Source organism: Cephus cinctus, unplaced genomic scaffold (genome assembly GCF_000341935.2).
Source record: "Cephus cinctus unplaced genomic scaffold, Ccin1 Ccin1_scaffold0404, whole genome shotgun sequence".
Lineage (NCBI taxonomy): Eukaryota > Metazoa > Arthropoda > Insecta > Hymenoptera > Cephidae > Cephus > Cephus cinctus.
The window spans coordinates 36,777-54,982 of NW_014333088.1; the positions used below are offsets into that span (position 1 = coordinate 36,777).

Below are 18,206 nucleotides of genomic sequence, written 5' to 3' on the forward strand. Positions count from 1 at the left end.
TAGTTTTAGCCTATTGGGATTTATACAATTTCAATTTATATTTCATTAGAAAATTCGAAGATTCATAATCTTGTAGAGGTTTACTGACTTATAGAAGCTCGAGTTATCGAAGATTCACTGTATTTTTACATATTTAAGTACGCTCCATGATATGATGAAACACATTAAAGTACATGGTAATAAAGAGAACAAGATAGAACACTAGAATTATACAGTTGACTCCCCGTAAGAGAACACAGTTGGAACCGGGATCGCGTACTGGTACGAAAAGTCGACTGCAAATTGATTTTAAAAAATTCAATAGTCTTTATTATTATACGGAAATAGTAAAATCGCAATTTCGGAATGACGTTTTGCATTTTTGAAAATGCATCAATATAGTTCTCACGCTTTCTTCTTCAATATATTCCATACACTCTGAAATTATTCATACTCTCTTAACTATACCTAAAGTCATATATTAAGAAAATTTCAAAATGGTTTTATTAAAAGTTTTCATGGTATTTGCCGAATTTCAACAAGTCATCGACGTCTCTCTTTCATTATATTTTGTCTGTGTGTCTTGAAAGTGGACCGCGTAGTCTTCTTCGACGAAAATGCATGACTCGAATCCCGTTTACCACCGTGTCTCACATCTTTTGAATGCATCCAAGAATCTTCCCACTCCTCATCATGATTATCGTTAATGAGTTCGGGCTCATCTTCATATTTTCTGGCGTCCTTCCGAGATCCGGCTCTATCGAAATACCAGTCTGAAGCTCTTTCACGATCACGTAATATTTCACGCGCTTTAGATCTGTAGACATATTATTATCACCTTATTAACATTTTTTGTATTAATTAATTTTAATATAAAACTTTTGAAAAGAGACTATATACTGCTATACTATACTACATAAATCCTGATTTGGTATGAATTTCAAATTAATTTTATTTATTCACCGTTGAAGTTGCCACTCTCCGTCATACATGTCCCGGTTTACATTGTCTGGCGGGTTATGAGATTCGTTTTCAGTCAGGTGTTTGTCCATTTTTGGAACTCTTTTGCGTTTAACGAATTTCTGTTTCGAATTTCTATTTGGGCTTTTAGAATCTTTCAAGTCCACATTATCACCAGTTTGTTTACTGCTTATTTTTTGTTTCAAACATGCTTTACCGGTACTACTACATTCTTCCTTATTCGAACGCGGTTCATGAATCTCGCGCCCTCCATAATCCATCTTATTCTTCAAATTTACAACTTTTGATGCGTATGTATCTTTCGAATGATCTTGAACATTTTCGCTAGAATCGGACATTTTAGAATCTCGACGTTCGTCGATGTGCTTTTTGAGTATTCTTGAATCACGAATCTTTTTATTCCACATATTCTTTGAACTCTTAACGTGTGCCGTGTTGGATCCTTTGGACATTTTATCGGACTGCTTTACATTGAATTTTTTCGCGTTGTCACCGGTTTTAGAGGTACAAACGTGCTCCGTATCTAATTTTTGATCAAATTTAATGTCATTTTTCGAATTTGTTGTGAACCAGGGAAACTGAGGCGAGGAACAAGTATCTTCTTCATATCGATAATAAAATTTAGTATTTAAAAACTCTGTTTTTGGTTTTTTACTTGTAGACCTGTTCTTGTTTTTCCACGTTCTTTGCCTTTTATTGTATTCAGAGTTATCTGAACTTTTTAATGTTCCCTTCGTAATGTCAACTACTTTTGCAGATTTTTCTGAATTATGAGTAATGTTTAACGTTTTTTCGCAGTTTGCAAAAAAATTATTACTGCTTGGCAATTTTTTTAAAAACTCGCTATTAGCTTCTTTCTGCAGTGTACAAAGCTTTTTTTTCATTTGCAAACTAACTTTTTCCAATTTATGATTAGTTTTCGTAGCTATTCCATGTACAGTATTCGATAGATCTACCAGTAACGATCGACAAACATTACTGATCTTTTTTTCAGCATTTTGCAAAACCCTGTAAAAAAGAAATCAAATAATTAAATAGAGAGAGTTACAAACAGTTACCAAATATGGTTCTTTAAAATATTTTATAACTAATTATTTGTTACCTTATTTCCGAAGTTTCCTCTCTAGAGTCGCGCAACACTTCACTTATAATTTTTTCAAAAATCATCAAATCCTTGACCACATTTTGACTTTCACATAGCTGCTTAGTAAAGGGTCTCGAATTGTCAATTATAATATCATCGATGACAGAGCAGAGATTTTCTAGTGAATTTTTTAAACGTTCTACGATCTTTGAATCAGCATTAATTTTCTGCTTTCTGTCACTCTTATCGAAATTTTTCGAATTCATGTTCCCGTTCGTTACATCATCAGAAAAAGAGTCGGACTGTGTCCGATCTCCCGAAGTCACTTTAGGAATACTGGATCTTATCTCATCCAAGACATCTTTCACTGTAAATCATTAAACGATCAAAAATCTAAGTGTCAGAGTAAGATTTTAAAATACCAAACACGTACCTCCGTTTAATTCCTTCAATTGATTAATTAAAATGTCATTTTTCATCTTGACACTAGCAAAATCAACGTCATTCGAAATAGTACATTCATCGATGCTTAAAATTCGTCCAGCGCCCAAACCAATGACTGCCGCCAGAGAGCAAGCAATGATGATATTGAAAATAGCACCGACCTATTAATTAATCAATTAATAATTATTAATATGAATTTTAATTTATATTGAAAGATGGTTTTACCTGCGATACTATTTTATCGTCTGCTTGGTTCAATTTCTGAATATCGGTACACGCATAACTGGCCTCATTAATTTTATTAATATTACTAATTTCTTTGCCAATGACTAGTTGCTCATTATCACTTTCTGTGCTTTCTGTAATGATGGATATCTCGTCGGAGTCATCGATAAGTTTCTCCGCAGCATCATCGGAATCGCTTTTACCCGCATCATGTTTCTGAAAAAACAATTGCGCATTATTTCAATAGAGTAGGACTCACAATCAGTTCTATATGAAGGACCTCTAGACGGAATAACTCTACACGAAAAACTACTCCAAAAAACGTAATATTCGGATAACTGTGCACGAAATATTTCATAAAAAGAATTGTGCACGGTAAACTGTACATCACTTATATTTTACCGACCTGAAGACTATGCACGAACACTTGTAATAATTTGATAACGATATTTTAATAACTAAAACACCATCAGGCTCAGTAATAATGTAAATAAATATTTTCATTCCATTTATTTACGCAATTAGGACTTTACGAAAACTCCACAGCAGTTTTAAAGAAAAAATAAGCATTAAATTTATACGTTTTGGAAACTCCGAAAATCTGACTCCTCAATGGTTACAATTTTTCCTCGTGAAACATTCGTCCAATGAGGAATTTCATCGGAAAGTTTGAACATGGCCTTGTAGTTTTCCGTATAAAAATAACTTTGTAGAGTTCATCCGTGTAGAACCAGGGTGCTCCCATTTCAATCACTTATGCCCGTTTCCTCCGACATTAATCGAAGTTTAAGTTCTGGTTAACCTATCTTAAAACTATATTAAAAAATTGAATTGGGTTTAAACCACGTCGAAGCAAACGGGCAGCCCGCTTTATTTAATGCGATTCGATGTATAAACTCCGTTTATCTTCAAAAAGAAGTATCTGATTCGCCAATAGCACAATTAAACCGATTTTAAATATTAAACAATGTTGGTGGAATCAGGGATTAGAATGATTACTCAATCGGTATTTCAGGAACTCGAAGCGTCGCAATTAAAAATATTTATTACCTCGTAAGTCATGTCGGCATTATTTTGCATATTTTCGGCATCGTCTTCATTATCCTTATAATTGCAAATTTCCAAACGTGTCATCTCATTAGTTTCGCTATTATCCTCTGTCTCATCGATAATCATCCACTCTTCCGATAACAAACTATCATTACTCTCCTGCCTCTTAGAATCCTCTACAAGCTGTCGATTATCCGCCATGTTAAACCTTGTTAAAAAATAAGTCGCAGTATCCAGATGGAGCTAAATAACAGGGTAAATAAATCATTAACTTATTTCCAGTAATAAATAAATTGTCAAAAAGTCAATCGTAAGACATAACTTAAAATAATATTCCGAAAAACATCACATGTTTATTCGTGACTAGATGTCTGTGTATTAATTTTACTTTAGAATTTACCTGAACTGAAAAAATGTTATCAGCTTCTTTCTAAATGGTACGAAAAAATCCAAAATATTCACTACAAAATCTCCACTTTCCCTTTCTGTCCAGACGTTTCCTCCACCTGTCAATTTCTTTGTACTCCTTCTGTCGTTCCCGGTGGCGATGATGCTCGACTATTCATCCTCCACTTTTGTTTGCCGTTATTCACCAGTAATCCGTGGCAATCTGACAGTCCCAAAATATACTCCGAGTTTCTCTTTGTTTGACAACGAATGAATACGGAACAGCTGATCGCCATTTGCCGAACCTTTACGCACTGATTATAGACAGTTCAGAGTTACGTATGCCTAGCCGCGCAGCTTTTCAGTATTAAAATGGCGGGAGATTTGAACGCGGGAAACATTCTATTTCAAATTCAAATATATATTTAACAGTTCCGCCTTATGCAAAGAGAAAAAAGAATTTCTAATGAAAATCAATAAGAGGGAAATGACAGTAAAAATAAACCGAAACATCCGTTATAACCTTTATTCAATATCTCTACACGTTTTATCTATCTCTGAATTAGAATTATAGACTTAGAACACCGTCATCCTCTTCCGGCTAATATGTGCAAAAATAGATGCTACTCTATTTTTGTTAAATTGTCGCTAATAGGAATGTATAATTACGACCATATGACCTATACACTATAGAATTACGGTATAGAACGTGATGTAAAACTTTTTCTCATGTTTCATGTAAATATTTCATCTGATAGGAGCCTCCGTATCTATAAAACGACATTATTTTTTAAACAGATTACCCCCACCTACAGACAAGGTGTGCTTGATATGATATTATAAACATGTCAGGATACTGATCCACACGACAATTTTCTATTCAAATAGTTCACTCAGTTCTCTGTCAACAACCGACTATAAAATCTCATCAATGCCTCGCTTACAGAGTCATTCAAATTTTCGTGTTAATTTCACATTAACCAGAGGGCGGAGGTAATTTGATTAAAGAATAGGACGCCTAACACATACGAGGGTTCCTCCCAGATTCGAAGTCTAGGAAAACTCACCCCATATATATATATATATCTCATTTCAACCATTTTTCATAAGCACTCACCGTTCAGTGGCGAATATCAATTTATCTATTACAATATGCAATATCTATGTATATATGTGTACATGTATGCGACGTATATTTATTTACAAATAGGTGTACATTTCACAAATTGGGTATTAGACATGAGGCGAGAGGAATGGAAAATTCTTTTAATATAATAGAAAAATAATGATCCTCCTCGTCAATCTTAAAACAACGAATTGTAAAATAACGAAAATCTTAAGTATGAATATTCGCGTTTCGATGATTAATACAGTCTCAATCCGTAAGAATACACTTTCACCATTTATTCTGGCATTCTTTTCGTGATTTCACTTTTTGCTTTTTTCTGGTGCTTTCCCTTATCTTTATAATTTTTCGTTTATATCTCTCTTTACTTCAAAATCGCGTTTTATATCCTCTTAAACATGTCACGATATAATACGATATTACAAATCAACACAAAGCAATGAGACAGTTGTAGTCGTACATTATTTTCAGATTTGCAAAACGTTAATTGTATTTCTTTTTTCATGTACTATTATATATACCTATATACGCTTACGAAAAACATTTATAACGCATTTGCATTCGCTAAGGCATTGTTGCTTGTCTCTTTTCAATCTCGCTCAGTGACTTACCAACTACATTAACATACATTAAAAATTTATGTAAGTCGATATATTTACACGAAGATATACAAGTCGGTTTGACCGTAATTAATAGGAAAAAAAATTAGGATCTCCTCCTACAGCAACTTCATATAATATACACTTCGTGTAGATATATGTGCATACATCTTATATATCTCTGTATACTCCTCCTCTTCTTTAATCAACTCTGCGCATACTAACTATGGATATAAATTATACACGAATAAAATTCATAATTGTATTTAAAATTGCATTGATAATAACAGTACGATGACAGCTTGCTCGTTGTTATTATTACCGTTTCCGAGTGATACTTAATCTACGAGTAATATGTACATTTTTTTCCTCATTCACTCCCATCATAAAACTGTCAGAGATCAGCCGTTAAAAATTCCCAATTCGGAATAAAAAACCGAATCTAGTCGGCTGGGAACTAAAATTTCAAGAAAAATTCACTCCAGCAGCACACACAAGTAAAACGTTCAATTCCGCCACCCTAGACAAAAATATCGAATTTAACTTTCGGTAAGAAACTCACTGTTCGCTATTTGGAACTTTAAGCAGAACCGTCCTGGTCCCGTCAGCATCCGAAATATTAATCTTGAGTTCGTTCGTGAGGGCTTCTAACTTATCCACTGTTTTTAGCCCATTTTTACCAATTGTTGGCGGTTCTGGCGGTGGTGGTGGAGGCCATACATCGTCCAACGGCGGTTCTATATAGTTCCGTTCAGTTTTGAGGCCAAGAAGCGTCCCACCCACGTGATCTGAACTCGGGCTATACTTCGGTCCCGGTTCAACTTCATAGCGTGCACGTTTGTGAGGCGGCACTTGCACAACTGGACTGTAGTCATGATCCAATAAACCTTCAACTTCCTGTAGCAACTCTTCGCCGTACTGTTGAAGTTCTTCATCCATCAGCTGCTTGGTGAACAGCAAGCTTCGGGAACGACCTTAAAGACGGTGCAAGTTCAGAAAATCAGTTTATATATAATACCATAACTGTATACAAAATGAGTTAGACTCGTTATACAGAATTGCATGTAACACGCGAGTGTCTTACGATGATTTTCAGTGACCTAGATATAGCTGTAATTCGAGAGTTATTGGAATTCCATTTTGGATATTACTGAGAATGAGTAATTGCATAATGATATGGATCAAGTAATTGCATCATTGCAAGCTTCTTTCTTAATTGCAAGCCTGGTAATTGCATCACGACAGTATTACTTGGACGCTAATTCATATCCAGATAGACCTCGTCCTGATCTTTGTTCACGACGATGACGCAGCAACAGGTTGTAGGGTTTAGCTGTCCCTATAGGGCGGGGTTCCTTCCTAAAGGTCATTGGCATAGAGTTCCAACGATACCTGAACGCGGCGAGTGATTACCAAAACCGGCCACGGTTACTGTACACGCACGCAACACGTTCCACGTTTATTTTTCACTCATATCCTCGTGTGAATGCTAATAACGGACACGAATCAGCTCTGGTAAGCGCTAACGACTTTGAACTACACCATTAGTTTGGCCAATGACAATTCCTCCAAAGATTCCAAACTCGTGGGAAAAACTTGAAACTTAACGTACAGGTCGTTACTAGCAGTTTGAGTGGGACGCGGCGCGGTGGCGCTGCTCTCGTTCTATGTCAAATAGTTTGGTATTGTTCGATATGAAACGAGGGAAGTGCGTTCGTGCCGCTTGGCACTTTTTCATCGGATTTCTACAGCGACCCGAGGCACTCAAATGATTAAATACTGTTATCACTTGTCATATCGAAGCACATAGCTTTTTGGCCCTGACAGTAGAGCGTAAAATTATTACTAGTTATCTGTGTAGCATAGGAGATCCTTCTCTAGTGAGCATTGAGGTCAAAGTATCAGAGATAAAGAAAGCCACCGGGAGGACTGTTCTCTATCGTGAGATTGTGATACGGCCATCTTGTGGAAAGTGGTGAAACCAGTTTTTATGCTCTTATGTTGCTGGTTTTGGACGTGATCCAGATTCGTTGCTTTTCATAGTAAGATCAGGCAGTGGATGTCAAAAATTGCAGATTATAAACTTTTTCATGGGAATTGTGACCAAGCACGAGCATCTAGCTGGTAGTTAAGTTCGTCATTTAGTACCGTTAGAATTTGTCTGCTTTGAAATACATGCTAGTCAGATACGTCGGAAATAAGAATGTCGGATCTTAACGCTAGTACTTTACGTATTTATTTGATAAAATATTATTGTTCGAATTGTGTTAAAATTTCGAATATCTTCTCTTCAGTGGTTATTTTCAATTTTCAAGAGATTGATATCTTATCGTAGGTCGATGATAAGAAAGTGAAGAATCAGCGTCTCTAGCATCTTATATTGTTTTTTTTTAACAAATACAGAACCTTGGTAGATTATTCTGGAATTTCTGAAAAATTTTGATATTTTACATGAACTCGATTCCTCTAATATTTTCTAGTTACTCGCAATGATAAATATAACTGCGCATCGAATTACTTGATTCCACTTGTTGCGTCACGCAATTTCGAAGACACGTACAAGTTGAAAAAATGCGCGGCCGTCACGTGTAGTTGCATGGCAAGCAAAAATAGCCGAACTTGCACTAAAGAAAGAATTTGCCGCGTAGTTAGCCCTTGTGGAGGAATAACGAAATACGCTTATAAATCAAGTTCAAAAATATGTGCTCCTGAACTATCGTTGTGTTCGGCTGACGAACAGTTTCTTTCAGTCATATATAGAATTGTCATTTCAGAAAATTGTGAAAGAATTTTGTTCAAGTTTTCAAGTTTTGACTTTGACTTTTCGGTTTCTCCAAAGCCACTTTTCTCGTATTTCCAAATAATTATCTAATCATTTTCCTTGTTAAAATTACATAAATATTTGTCTTCCCAAATTCCTATATTATTTGTGCTACACGTGTATAGATACGTATGCTACGAAGTATCTAAAGGACCTTGATGATAACGGAAATCACGTTATTATTTGCACGGCGCACAGCTGTAGCTTCCAAAACTATAAAAATTAATCACTGAATTTTCCTTCCATTTATTAGTTGGAAAGGTGAAATCTAACATTTTTTCCCCTTTTCTTCATTCTCTTTCACTGATCAAGACTTTCAAGTTGCTCGGTTGACTGAACCGAACGACCGATCTTCCTGCAACGAAGCATGAAGAACCGTAACAAGAAATTCAATGCAAAAAGAATAATAATGATATGGAGAAGAATGGATGGATGGTACCGAGTTCGGTTATGTTATGGTCAGAGTATTAAAACTCAGTGCAACGAGAGATGGTATTATAAGAAGTGTGAAGCCTTTCACAAACTAACGGGTTCAATGTCCGAGACCGACCTGGACTGGTTCCGTATGTTCGGACTCTAAATCTTATTATCCAGTCGCTTATCAGAATGCGTCTGTGCAGTTTAATCTCATTTTCAAATTTTGACCTTGTGCCGCTTAGTTAAATTAGTGCCGCACAGAGTAAATACTACACTTGGTTCAAATGAGGTCTACGTCCAACTAGAAATTATACGTCACTGAGGTCGCTGAATATTATAAAAGTGAAAGGGGCCTAATAACTGATGATCAACTAATGTTCTGCTGAAGTCGAAAGGTTTCGAATTTAAGTTATTTCGTATAAAGACGTAGTAAACTTCGAAATTTAAATCAGTAGCTTAACAAATATTAAGACTCTCTCATTTATATAGTTAGGAAGAATTTACGAAATTTTCTGAACTCCAATAAGGTCATATTATTAATAAACCAAAATTTGTGCAATTTCAAGAAAAGAAACCATATAAATCAACTGACCTGCTAACGGAGGCATCTTCTCGGGCTGTTCCTGATCCTGTGCGAGGTCATTACTGTTGGATCCAGAATGAGGTCGAAGGTTAGGCACAGCGACGAGTGCGAGTGACAGTAAGAGAACCATTAGACAGGTGGCAGGCTGAGCACTTTTATTCCCTTTTTGTATGAGAGCCTGAAGTCGTTTGAGTTGACCGGCAAGACTCTGATTTTGTGTCTGAAGTGCCTTGATCCTCTTTAATAACGTCATATTCTCCTCAGTGCACTGTTTGACCCTATCCTCAAGGCCATCAACGTATTCCTTTTTCCGTTTACGCGAATCTTGAGCAGAAATCTTGTTGCGGATCTTACGTCTGATCCTCTTGAGTTCGCGTTCTTCATGTTTTGTCAGTGGATAGTGACTGGGCAACGTGATACCCTCCTTCTGGAGTAACCTCTTCTCTTCAGAATTCAATTTCAGTCTAGGATAAGGCGAATCGGTTTCAGACACCTCGTCGCTGGAATTGCCGCCCTTCTCGCTCCCAGAATCATCCTGCTGTTTAATACCAATCTGTTCAGAGACGATGTCGAATGACTGCAGTGAACTACGACAGCGTATCGCGCCTGGTACATTGCCAGCGAGATGAGTTTGCTGCTGCGGATGACTCGCAGAAAGTGACTTCCCGATTACGCTACCATGGTTGATCTTAAAACCTTTAAGATTTCGTGCCTGCGACGCGTTGATGATTTTTATCGTTCTAACCTCCTTCATGTCCTTCAAGCTGACAGGCAGCAAGATTGATCTCGGATTGCCTGAGCCGACTGGAGTCACACGAATCAGTTGTCTAATATTTCGCTTCCCGTTGCATGTCAGATTACGTAGGTTCAAAGTGGCTTCCTGTGCCGATGGTGTTTGTACTTGTGCTGGCTTTGATGTGACATCTGAATTCATAAGAAATAAACATGCGTTACACTCATCATCACCTACTTCAACACATGTAACTATGAGGATAATTGCATCTTGTATAATATATGACGCGAGTAACATGTGGTTTTAATAAGAAATATTTATCAGCCCGGAGAAACAATTCACACATTCCAATACGCAAAACTAATGAGACATTTAGGAAACAACAGACTAAAATGTGAGAATATTTGGCGTATCAAGAATTTCCTGTCTTTGCAGATAAATTATTGATAAATTTCAATAAGCCCGTTAACAGTATTCTGTTTTCTTCGATTTTTATTTACATATTACTGATTAACTTTTGAGCTTCTACGTGAACGGCAGCCAGGCGTAGAATACATTTTTGCGACTTTAAACAACTAGCAAGCTCTATTTATATCTATTCAAGCACTCCTTGAATCCTAACGTGAACACAGGCCATATTTTAAGAATCAAAAGTTCACGTTCCATTTTCTGAGGTCTAAATCAATCGTGACGTCATCGGGGCAATTAGACTTATATATTCCTAAACCAAAGTATAGATATTCAAGAGCGACCTCTCTAGGCTACAAGCCATCTGATCCACGTGATGGACACTTACTGAACTTAATGTGCTGTTGTGACTCCTGGTTAACCAAAGGCTCATTGGTGTTAACTAAGCCAACAACAGTTGGCTGAAACTCCATCTCGTCGATATTATCCTCAATAATTGGCGAACCCATATTGCTGCTGAAAACAGATCTGACAGGGCTGTCCATACTTGTTAAGGATTGATTCGGACTGCCAAGACTGTCGAAGTCAACAAAGTTTTGGGGACTGCTAATCTCTGATTCTGCAAATTCCATCTGGTCCTCTTCTATTGTGAGTAAAGGACTCAGTTGTTGTTCGCATGACAAACTTAGAGCGCTGGATAGTCCACTGTCAGAGGATGAAGATGGTATAGCTTCGAGTTCATTGTTGTCAATGAGGCTGAATTGATTATCCAGCTTAAAAATGGAATCCAGGAAGTCATCAGGATTCGTGGGCCATTCTTCTGTCTGTAATTGGCAACCAAGTAGTATTAATTGTTGTAGGTTAATTATATATGAATTTTATTACACAATTCTCTCTAAGCAATATAGTTTGTATGAACATTTGTATATTTAGATCCCTATCGTCTTTGTTGTTCTTTTATGAAAATCACTAACTCATTCTTGCAATAATTATATTCTATAACTAAATTGCATGAATTTTAAGAAATTCAATAATTTATTCATAAATGTTGAATATACAAGATTTAGCAAAATTTGTATATATTTCCATATGCATTCAATATCTAAAATTCTTTAAACTCGCATACCTCTCATAGAGCTAACCATAATTAAAAGTACGAGTATATCAATCTAACTTTATCCTAATTGTAGTACTTAATTATTATAATAGATCTCATTTTGAGGCTAACGATCTATGCAAATATAATAGATCCAGAATACTCCAAAATATAGGTATACAACCATTAAGGGTCTATGACTACCTTTTAACGGTGAGACTGAAATTAGTTATGCGGATTGTAAAATAAAACTATAATGAATATCTAATTAAAGACTAAAAGTAATTAGGGGGCATAAGGATCATTAAGAACCTCAATTACGGTAGTCGTCGATGAAATACTATAGTCGGAAGAAAAATCTGGCATTTCCAGATTCAAGCTACAGATCTTTTCCCCGCGCCTTGGTGGCATTAAGCCCTCACTAGAGAGCCAAATGCCAGAAGCTACAGTTAATTTATCCGATAAAAGTTTTAAAAACTATGCTTTTTTCTTAAAACTGTAAAATTCATATCGACCAGCACGACGGACTGCTCTCGAGATATAAATGAAACGCAAAAGAAAATTGAGTTTGGCGTTCCGCTCGGCATCGATCCCGCAATATAACGGTATTTGCCATTCTCCAAGAATCGTGCGTCAGACTACTGTAAACGTTTCGTACTTGGGTTCGTAAAACCGAGAGAGTCCTGACGCATTAGATTATCGTGTTTCCCTTGAAAATACTTTAATTTCTTTTTTAATAGGGAAATCCCATGTATATCTTACATCGATACAAATTTTCCATTAAGATTACTTAAGTCTTATACAAATATTTATCAGAAGAATGAGGGGATGTACCATCACACATTAATAATATTTTAATAATTTTAACTTGGGTAAAAATGCAGAATACCACTCCTTCTTGATGGGTTACATTTAAAAAACTAAACAAACCACAGCTAACTTGAAGGAGTCGTATTCTGCAGTTTAGCCGTGAAATTAATGAAAGACACACATATATAACAGAATGGATTTCTTATTGTTAGCGAATTGTTATTTCTACAAAAAAAATGATGTAGTTTCTAGTCTTATTTTTCCATCCCATCATATTTGTTTATGCTTCGAAATAGTTATATTCAAATTGCGCGGTTTAATAGACTTTAGAATTGTATGCTGAATGAATCCATTCGGTAGATTTGGATAAATGAGCGGTGGCCGTATGGTATACGGGCACGTGCGCCATGCTTCCCGTATGTCCACGAAGTAACTAAGATTTTCATATAGTTGAAATTCCTGTTGCTAACTTTCTCGTGTCAAATGTGAAAGAAGTTACAAGTTTAAGGAAAAATTAATATCTTTTAACATTATGGTCCACTACGCTAACTATGAGATCTTTTTTAAAAACGTTCGACATATCAGAAAATATTTAATAATTCATATGCATAAATTGACAAGTGTTGGTTCATTGTTAGTTTATTATATATTGTTAATTTTCATGTGATTTGCAATTGTCTTTAAAAATCTATGTAAATTATGAAACAAAATGGCGCTGCGTTGGCATGTTCACCACGCGGTATGCAATACCATATGTTAATAAAATCTTTCGATTTCAATAATAAAAAGTACTAAAAGTAATTTTGACTAGTATCAGTAATCATTAAACATTGTTCAATAGCGATTATATTACTTGTACGAATATTAATTACTTTTGAAAATGTCATAGTACACGCCTCTCAAACTTACCTAAACAAACTGTTCAATGCCGGTTACGATACCAAAGACAGAAAATAGTTTCGACGTTTCGCAAAATACCCTCGTCTTCTTATTTTTAACAGTAAGCAGCGTATTCTAGTGTTACGATATTTCGAGGTATCCTAGGTATTCCAACGTCCCAGATTTACCCCATTATCCGATTAAGCTCGCGCATCGCTTCGAACGGCGCGCCAGTAAATTAATGCGATACCAGATAAGCAATATTTCCACGAGAAATTGTGTCGCATGAAAGGCTTGATGCCCGGGCGGCTTATCATACTATTCTGTTTGTAGTAGAGCCTTGTAGCATCAAGTGAATGATGGATGAGAACGGGTGAGCAATACTTACAACGATAGCGTCATCTCGACAGCTCTCCTCCATCAGAGCCTCCTCCTTAATGGAATCCTTCAATAGAGGATCTTCTCTATCGAACAAAAGTTCCATCAAACTCATGTCCGAAGACACAGACATTTTTCTCGGATTTATTCCGACGCACTGACACGATTTATCAAACAACCGCACATTCACTTATTGGTATAATACCAAACATCCAACACCGACCGGCGTTTAGACCGAACTGAAGGCTCGGCGCTCTAATTTATCTCCGCTCGGGATTCTTCGGTAGTTTTCGGTAACCCCAGTACCCCTTGGTACGGGTTCGCCAGCCTTCGACTACCTTCGGCCCGCTTCGTTAAGTGTCAGCACTCTTCGGTTACACACGACACGCCGCAGCACGTTAGGCATAGAAAATGCCTTGGATCGTCTACGCCCTAATCCGGCAGAAAAACCTGCCGCTTTATACGTTTCACTAGCATCATCGGTAATGTTAAAAGGAAGAAAGTTCTGACCGACTTTTTACACACTGTAATAATGCCTAATATTACGTATATAATCAATAATAACACTACACGACACGTCGTAATACTTTCAATGTTTTAACCAGGCAGACTTCGCGAACATTAACAGTTCGGAAATGGTTCCGTACTACATGACTGCCAGCGTGGCATTAATTACGTCACTACCCGTGAGGCTACATGGACAACGCTCATTGGTTGATCTTACGGCAGTCAATAGACGTTGTGCAGTGTCAGACGCACATGCGCTTCGAGATATGAGTTATTCGAATAATGGGCCTGCACACCAAAGGCAGCAGGCATCAAGCAGCAAAGCAACGACCAATAGGGAAAGAGCATCGAGCTATTGATGACATAACTCAAACTCAAAGGTTTTTGCTCATTGGTCACTGTCCTACTGTTCGCTGCCCGCTGTGGATTCGACCAAATTGCAAATTGAGACAATGTCTGAGGATTCGCAAGAAAACGTAAATTATGTCTCCTAGAGGTTTGAATTGAATTAAACATTAAATTACAAGGTCTGTAGCAGCTGGAGTACAATTAAAACCTGAAGAACCTAATACTAGTAAGGCAATTAAAACGTGGATTAAACAAGATCTTGAGATTCAAATTTTTACAGGTTTAAATGTAAGTGGTAATATTACAAAGAAAATTGTAAATTGCTTGTCAGCATGTCAGATACTTAATAAATTAGAAATATTGTATGATAAAAAGTCTGATCTCACAGTTAAAGGTTTACAAAGACAGTTTTTTTAATTTTAAGTGTGATACTAATAATTTAGTTGAAAATTACATGATAATTCAATAATGTGCTAAAGATTTAGCTACTGAAGGTAAAGAGGTGGAAGAGAGCTGGGTTATGACCATTATTTAAGGAATGTTGCCACTTACACTTTATCATTTTCGTACTGCCTCGGAGAACATTAATGTTACTGGCGAAATCTGAGTACATTATTTGAATATCTGCAATTGGGAGTAAATTAACAGAGTAAGCAGTCAAATGAATCTATTTCTTAAAATGCTCTCATATCAAAACAAGGCACAAAATTTGGAAAAGCACAATCACAAAGAGCAATCACAATTGTCTGGTAATTTATCTGCTGAATGTTTTGAATATTGTAAGAAACAACCATTTTCCAAGTACAAGATTGTTTAAAAGAATATTCTATTGAAAATAACAACTAGAGAAGTGACAAGTTAGAAAAGAATGATTCTAAAAAGTCAAATCATTGCATGTTGATTACTTTTGGTCTATCGACTGCAAATATAAATCACATCAATTCAAAGGATGATTGCAATGATTCGTGATATCAAAACTGTGCTACTATATTGCAATATGAATTCTCGTGAGGAATGGCTGATACATTTTGTTACATTTTAAGAGCCTATGATGGTTAAGATTTGTGATGCTATTACATTAAAAGGAATTTAAATAAGCAATATAGTACTAAAAGCTGTCAATGGTAAAGTGTGATATAAAATTGTTTTAAAAGATAATTTTTATTAATTGAAGATTGCAAATGCAAATGAATCGATTTTTAAAACTTTCGATGAAGGTGAAGTTATCGCAATCGCTAAGCGAGACGGAAACTTATAAAGAATGATATTTCTTCAAGAAAAATCTGAAAAACATCTATTAACTGTTTCTATTAAAACTTTGTACAAAAGATTTGCTCATGAGAATGTTAAGTATGTCAGAGATATTTTAAATAGAAGTGGCATCAAGCATGTCATTGGACTGGATGTCAAGCATTGTCACTGACTGGAACGATTGTGCTTGTTCAGAATGCGCTTATAGAAAGCAGCATCATATTTCTCACCCCAAAAATTCGAAAGTTGCCGAAGATCCTTTAGATTTAATTCACGTCGTTTTTTTGTGAAATGAACATTAGGTCTCTAGGAGGAGCCAAATATTTTTTGATATTTAAAAATGATTTCTGGGGATTTTCGAAAAGTTTATTTCTTGAACACGAAAGACGAAGCAGCCTCTAAACTCCATGTGTTTATGAAGATGGTAGAAAATCAAATCAACAGCAAAAAAAGTATCTAAGATCAGATAATGGCACTGAGTTCAAAAAGCTTTTACAGAACTTGGATTCTTTTATACCAAATACCGATGAAACGTTTTTACATCTCAACAGAACGGAAGAATTGAAAGGGAAATGCGTACAGTTGTTGAATCAGCCCTATCTGCTATACATGTGCGAGACTCCAATGAAAACTTGTGGGCTGCAGCTGTTGCAACTAGGATCTATGCAGTTTTCACCATAAATCAGACTGGAACAAGTTCACTAGGTAAAAGTCCCGCTGAATTCTAGTTTGAATGTGAATGCTATGTCCTAATTCAAGATCAAAAACCAACTGAAACTGAAAAGAAATCGAACATAATATATCGCAATAAATCCATTAAATACCACAACAGAGTTGTATCTCATCCATGCTGTCATTCGAAACGTATTTCGAAAACTACGGTCTGATACACAGGTCCAGAAAATGCCTCGTCCATTTTTGGAGAATAGATGATCTTAGCGAGGAACGGTAGAGTTTACTGGAGCTACCGCTTTAAGCGCTACGATCGAACAGTGTTACCAGTATCAAGATATACACTCCGTAGGATCCCCTAAACTACTAATTTCTGAATAAACAACGAACCGAAACATGTATTCCTTGGATCAAAAGATCTGCAAAAGGACTCTAAATCGCTATATCATTCGTTACTATATTCTTGGACAGCAGCGTTCCAAATTGCTGATCCACTCTTTATCTCAATAATCAATTCTTCCGCAGCAATAGGATTTTGCGTCGTGAGCGTGTATGTCGATGCAGAACACAAGTGCTCAGTAGCTCTGTCTTGCTGCAGGTGATCGACCGTCACAATGGGCGATGATTCTTAAGAAACGATGCATTTGTTCTTTGCGAGCGACATAACGGTCGCCTGAGTGTCGCATATCAGTCGGCTGTCACCGACGCGACTGGCATCCTGAGTCGGTTGTCTTCTACCAAAAAATGATTAAAGCAGCATCGTCGCGCGCGGCGTGCGACTGCGACACCACTGTGGATCTGCAGGACAGTTCTACGAGGGTGAAGCGCATTATTGTGATTCCACGTAAGATCATCAGGACAGCTGAAGCTCCCGAAACGAGGGGCGACCTCATCCAGCAGTGATTTTTTTCCGTAGAATCCGTAAACTTGTGAGTTTTACTTCAAATGGACTAGGGTTACTGGAGCCACATCTTCTCATGGAAAGATGAAAATATCTCGTGGAACAAAACACACCAACGACGATTCACGAGACCCGTGGCCGATCTAGAACGTCGAGCATCGGACATTACGTGGCCTTAGTAAAAGGACAACGGGATTGTGGGAATGTCGTAAAGGTGGGCGCAAGGAAGTGCAGAAGCTGTCGCTCTCTTACGTACGGTCGATTCGCGCAAACCCAACTCTTCTGATTTACACCAAAATTGAGGATTCGGCTAGAGTAGTGTCGTTGGAAGAGAGAAATTCTCACTTAGAAATCAGTAGTACAATATTTTTAAAACTATTGGTGAAAAATAACATCAACGAAAAATACTTAAGATTCCCAGTGATACAGAGCAAAAGCTTAATAACAAACATATAGTTTTAGGATACTATTAGTACGTTCAAAGTAAGTACTTTGGAATTCCTGGCACGGACCCGCCAAGTAGTACT

General features: G+C 36.7%; 2 protein-coding genes and 1 long non-coding RNA gene across 6 annotated transcripts; 1 reads left to right on the forward strand and 2 right to left on the reverse strand.

Moving 5' to 3' along the window:
• Positions 1 to 364: 364 nt before the first annotated feature.
• On the reverse strand, positions 365 to 4,485 carry LOC107267448. The gene is made up of 7 exons (XM_015739188.2): positions 4,164 to 4,485; positions 3,764 to 4,006; positions 2,714 to 2,929; positions 2,478 to 2,649; positions 2,063 to 2,411; positions 943 to 1,968; positions 365 to 796 (listed from the first exon to the last, which is right to left on the reverse strand). The coding sequence occupies exons 2-7, from the start codon at positions 3,962 to 3,964 to the stop codon at positions 523 to 525; spliced, it is 2,238 nt and encodes a 745-aa protein (XP_015594674.1). The 5' UTR covers positions 3,965 to 4,006; positions 4,164 to 4,485; the 3' UTR covers positions 365 to 522.
• A 176-nt stretch (positions 4,486 to 4,661) lies between these two features.
• On the reverse strand, positions 4,662 to 14,630 carry LOC107267451 (cyclic AMP response element-binding protein A). Its single transcript, XM_015739202.2, has 4 exons — positions 14,011 to 14,630; positions 11,226 to 11,661; positions 9,706 to 10,620; positions 4,662 to 6,849 (listed from the first exon to the last, which is right to left on the reverse strand). Exons 1-4 carry the CDS (start codon positions 14,131 to 14,133, stop codon positions 6,434 to 6,436), a joined length of 1,890 nt encoding a protein of 629 aa, XP_015594688.1. The 5' UTR covers positions 14,134 to 14,630; the 3' UTR covers positions 4,662 to 6,433.
• LOC112494312 lies at positions 14,364 to 18,155 on the forward strand. 4 transcript variants are annotated; one of them, XR_003059594.1, is made up of 5 exons: positions 14,364 to 14,526; positions 14,606 to 15,143; positions 16,658 to 16,811; positions 17,377 to 17,622; positions 17,695 to 18,155. It is a non-coding gene; the product is annotated as an uncharacterized LOC112494312 (long non-coding RNA). The 4 variants fall into 4 exon arrangements; XR_003059595.1 differs by lacking the exons at positions 17,377 to 17,622; positions 17,695 to 18,155 and having other exon boundaries at positions 16,658 to 16,935; XR_003059596.1 differs by lacking the exons at positions 16,658 to 16,811; positions 17,377 to 17,622; positions 17,695 to 18,155 and adding an exon at positions 15,341 to 15,358.
• Positions 18,156 to 18,206: the final 51 nt, after the last annotated feature.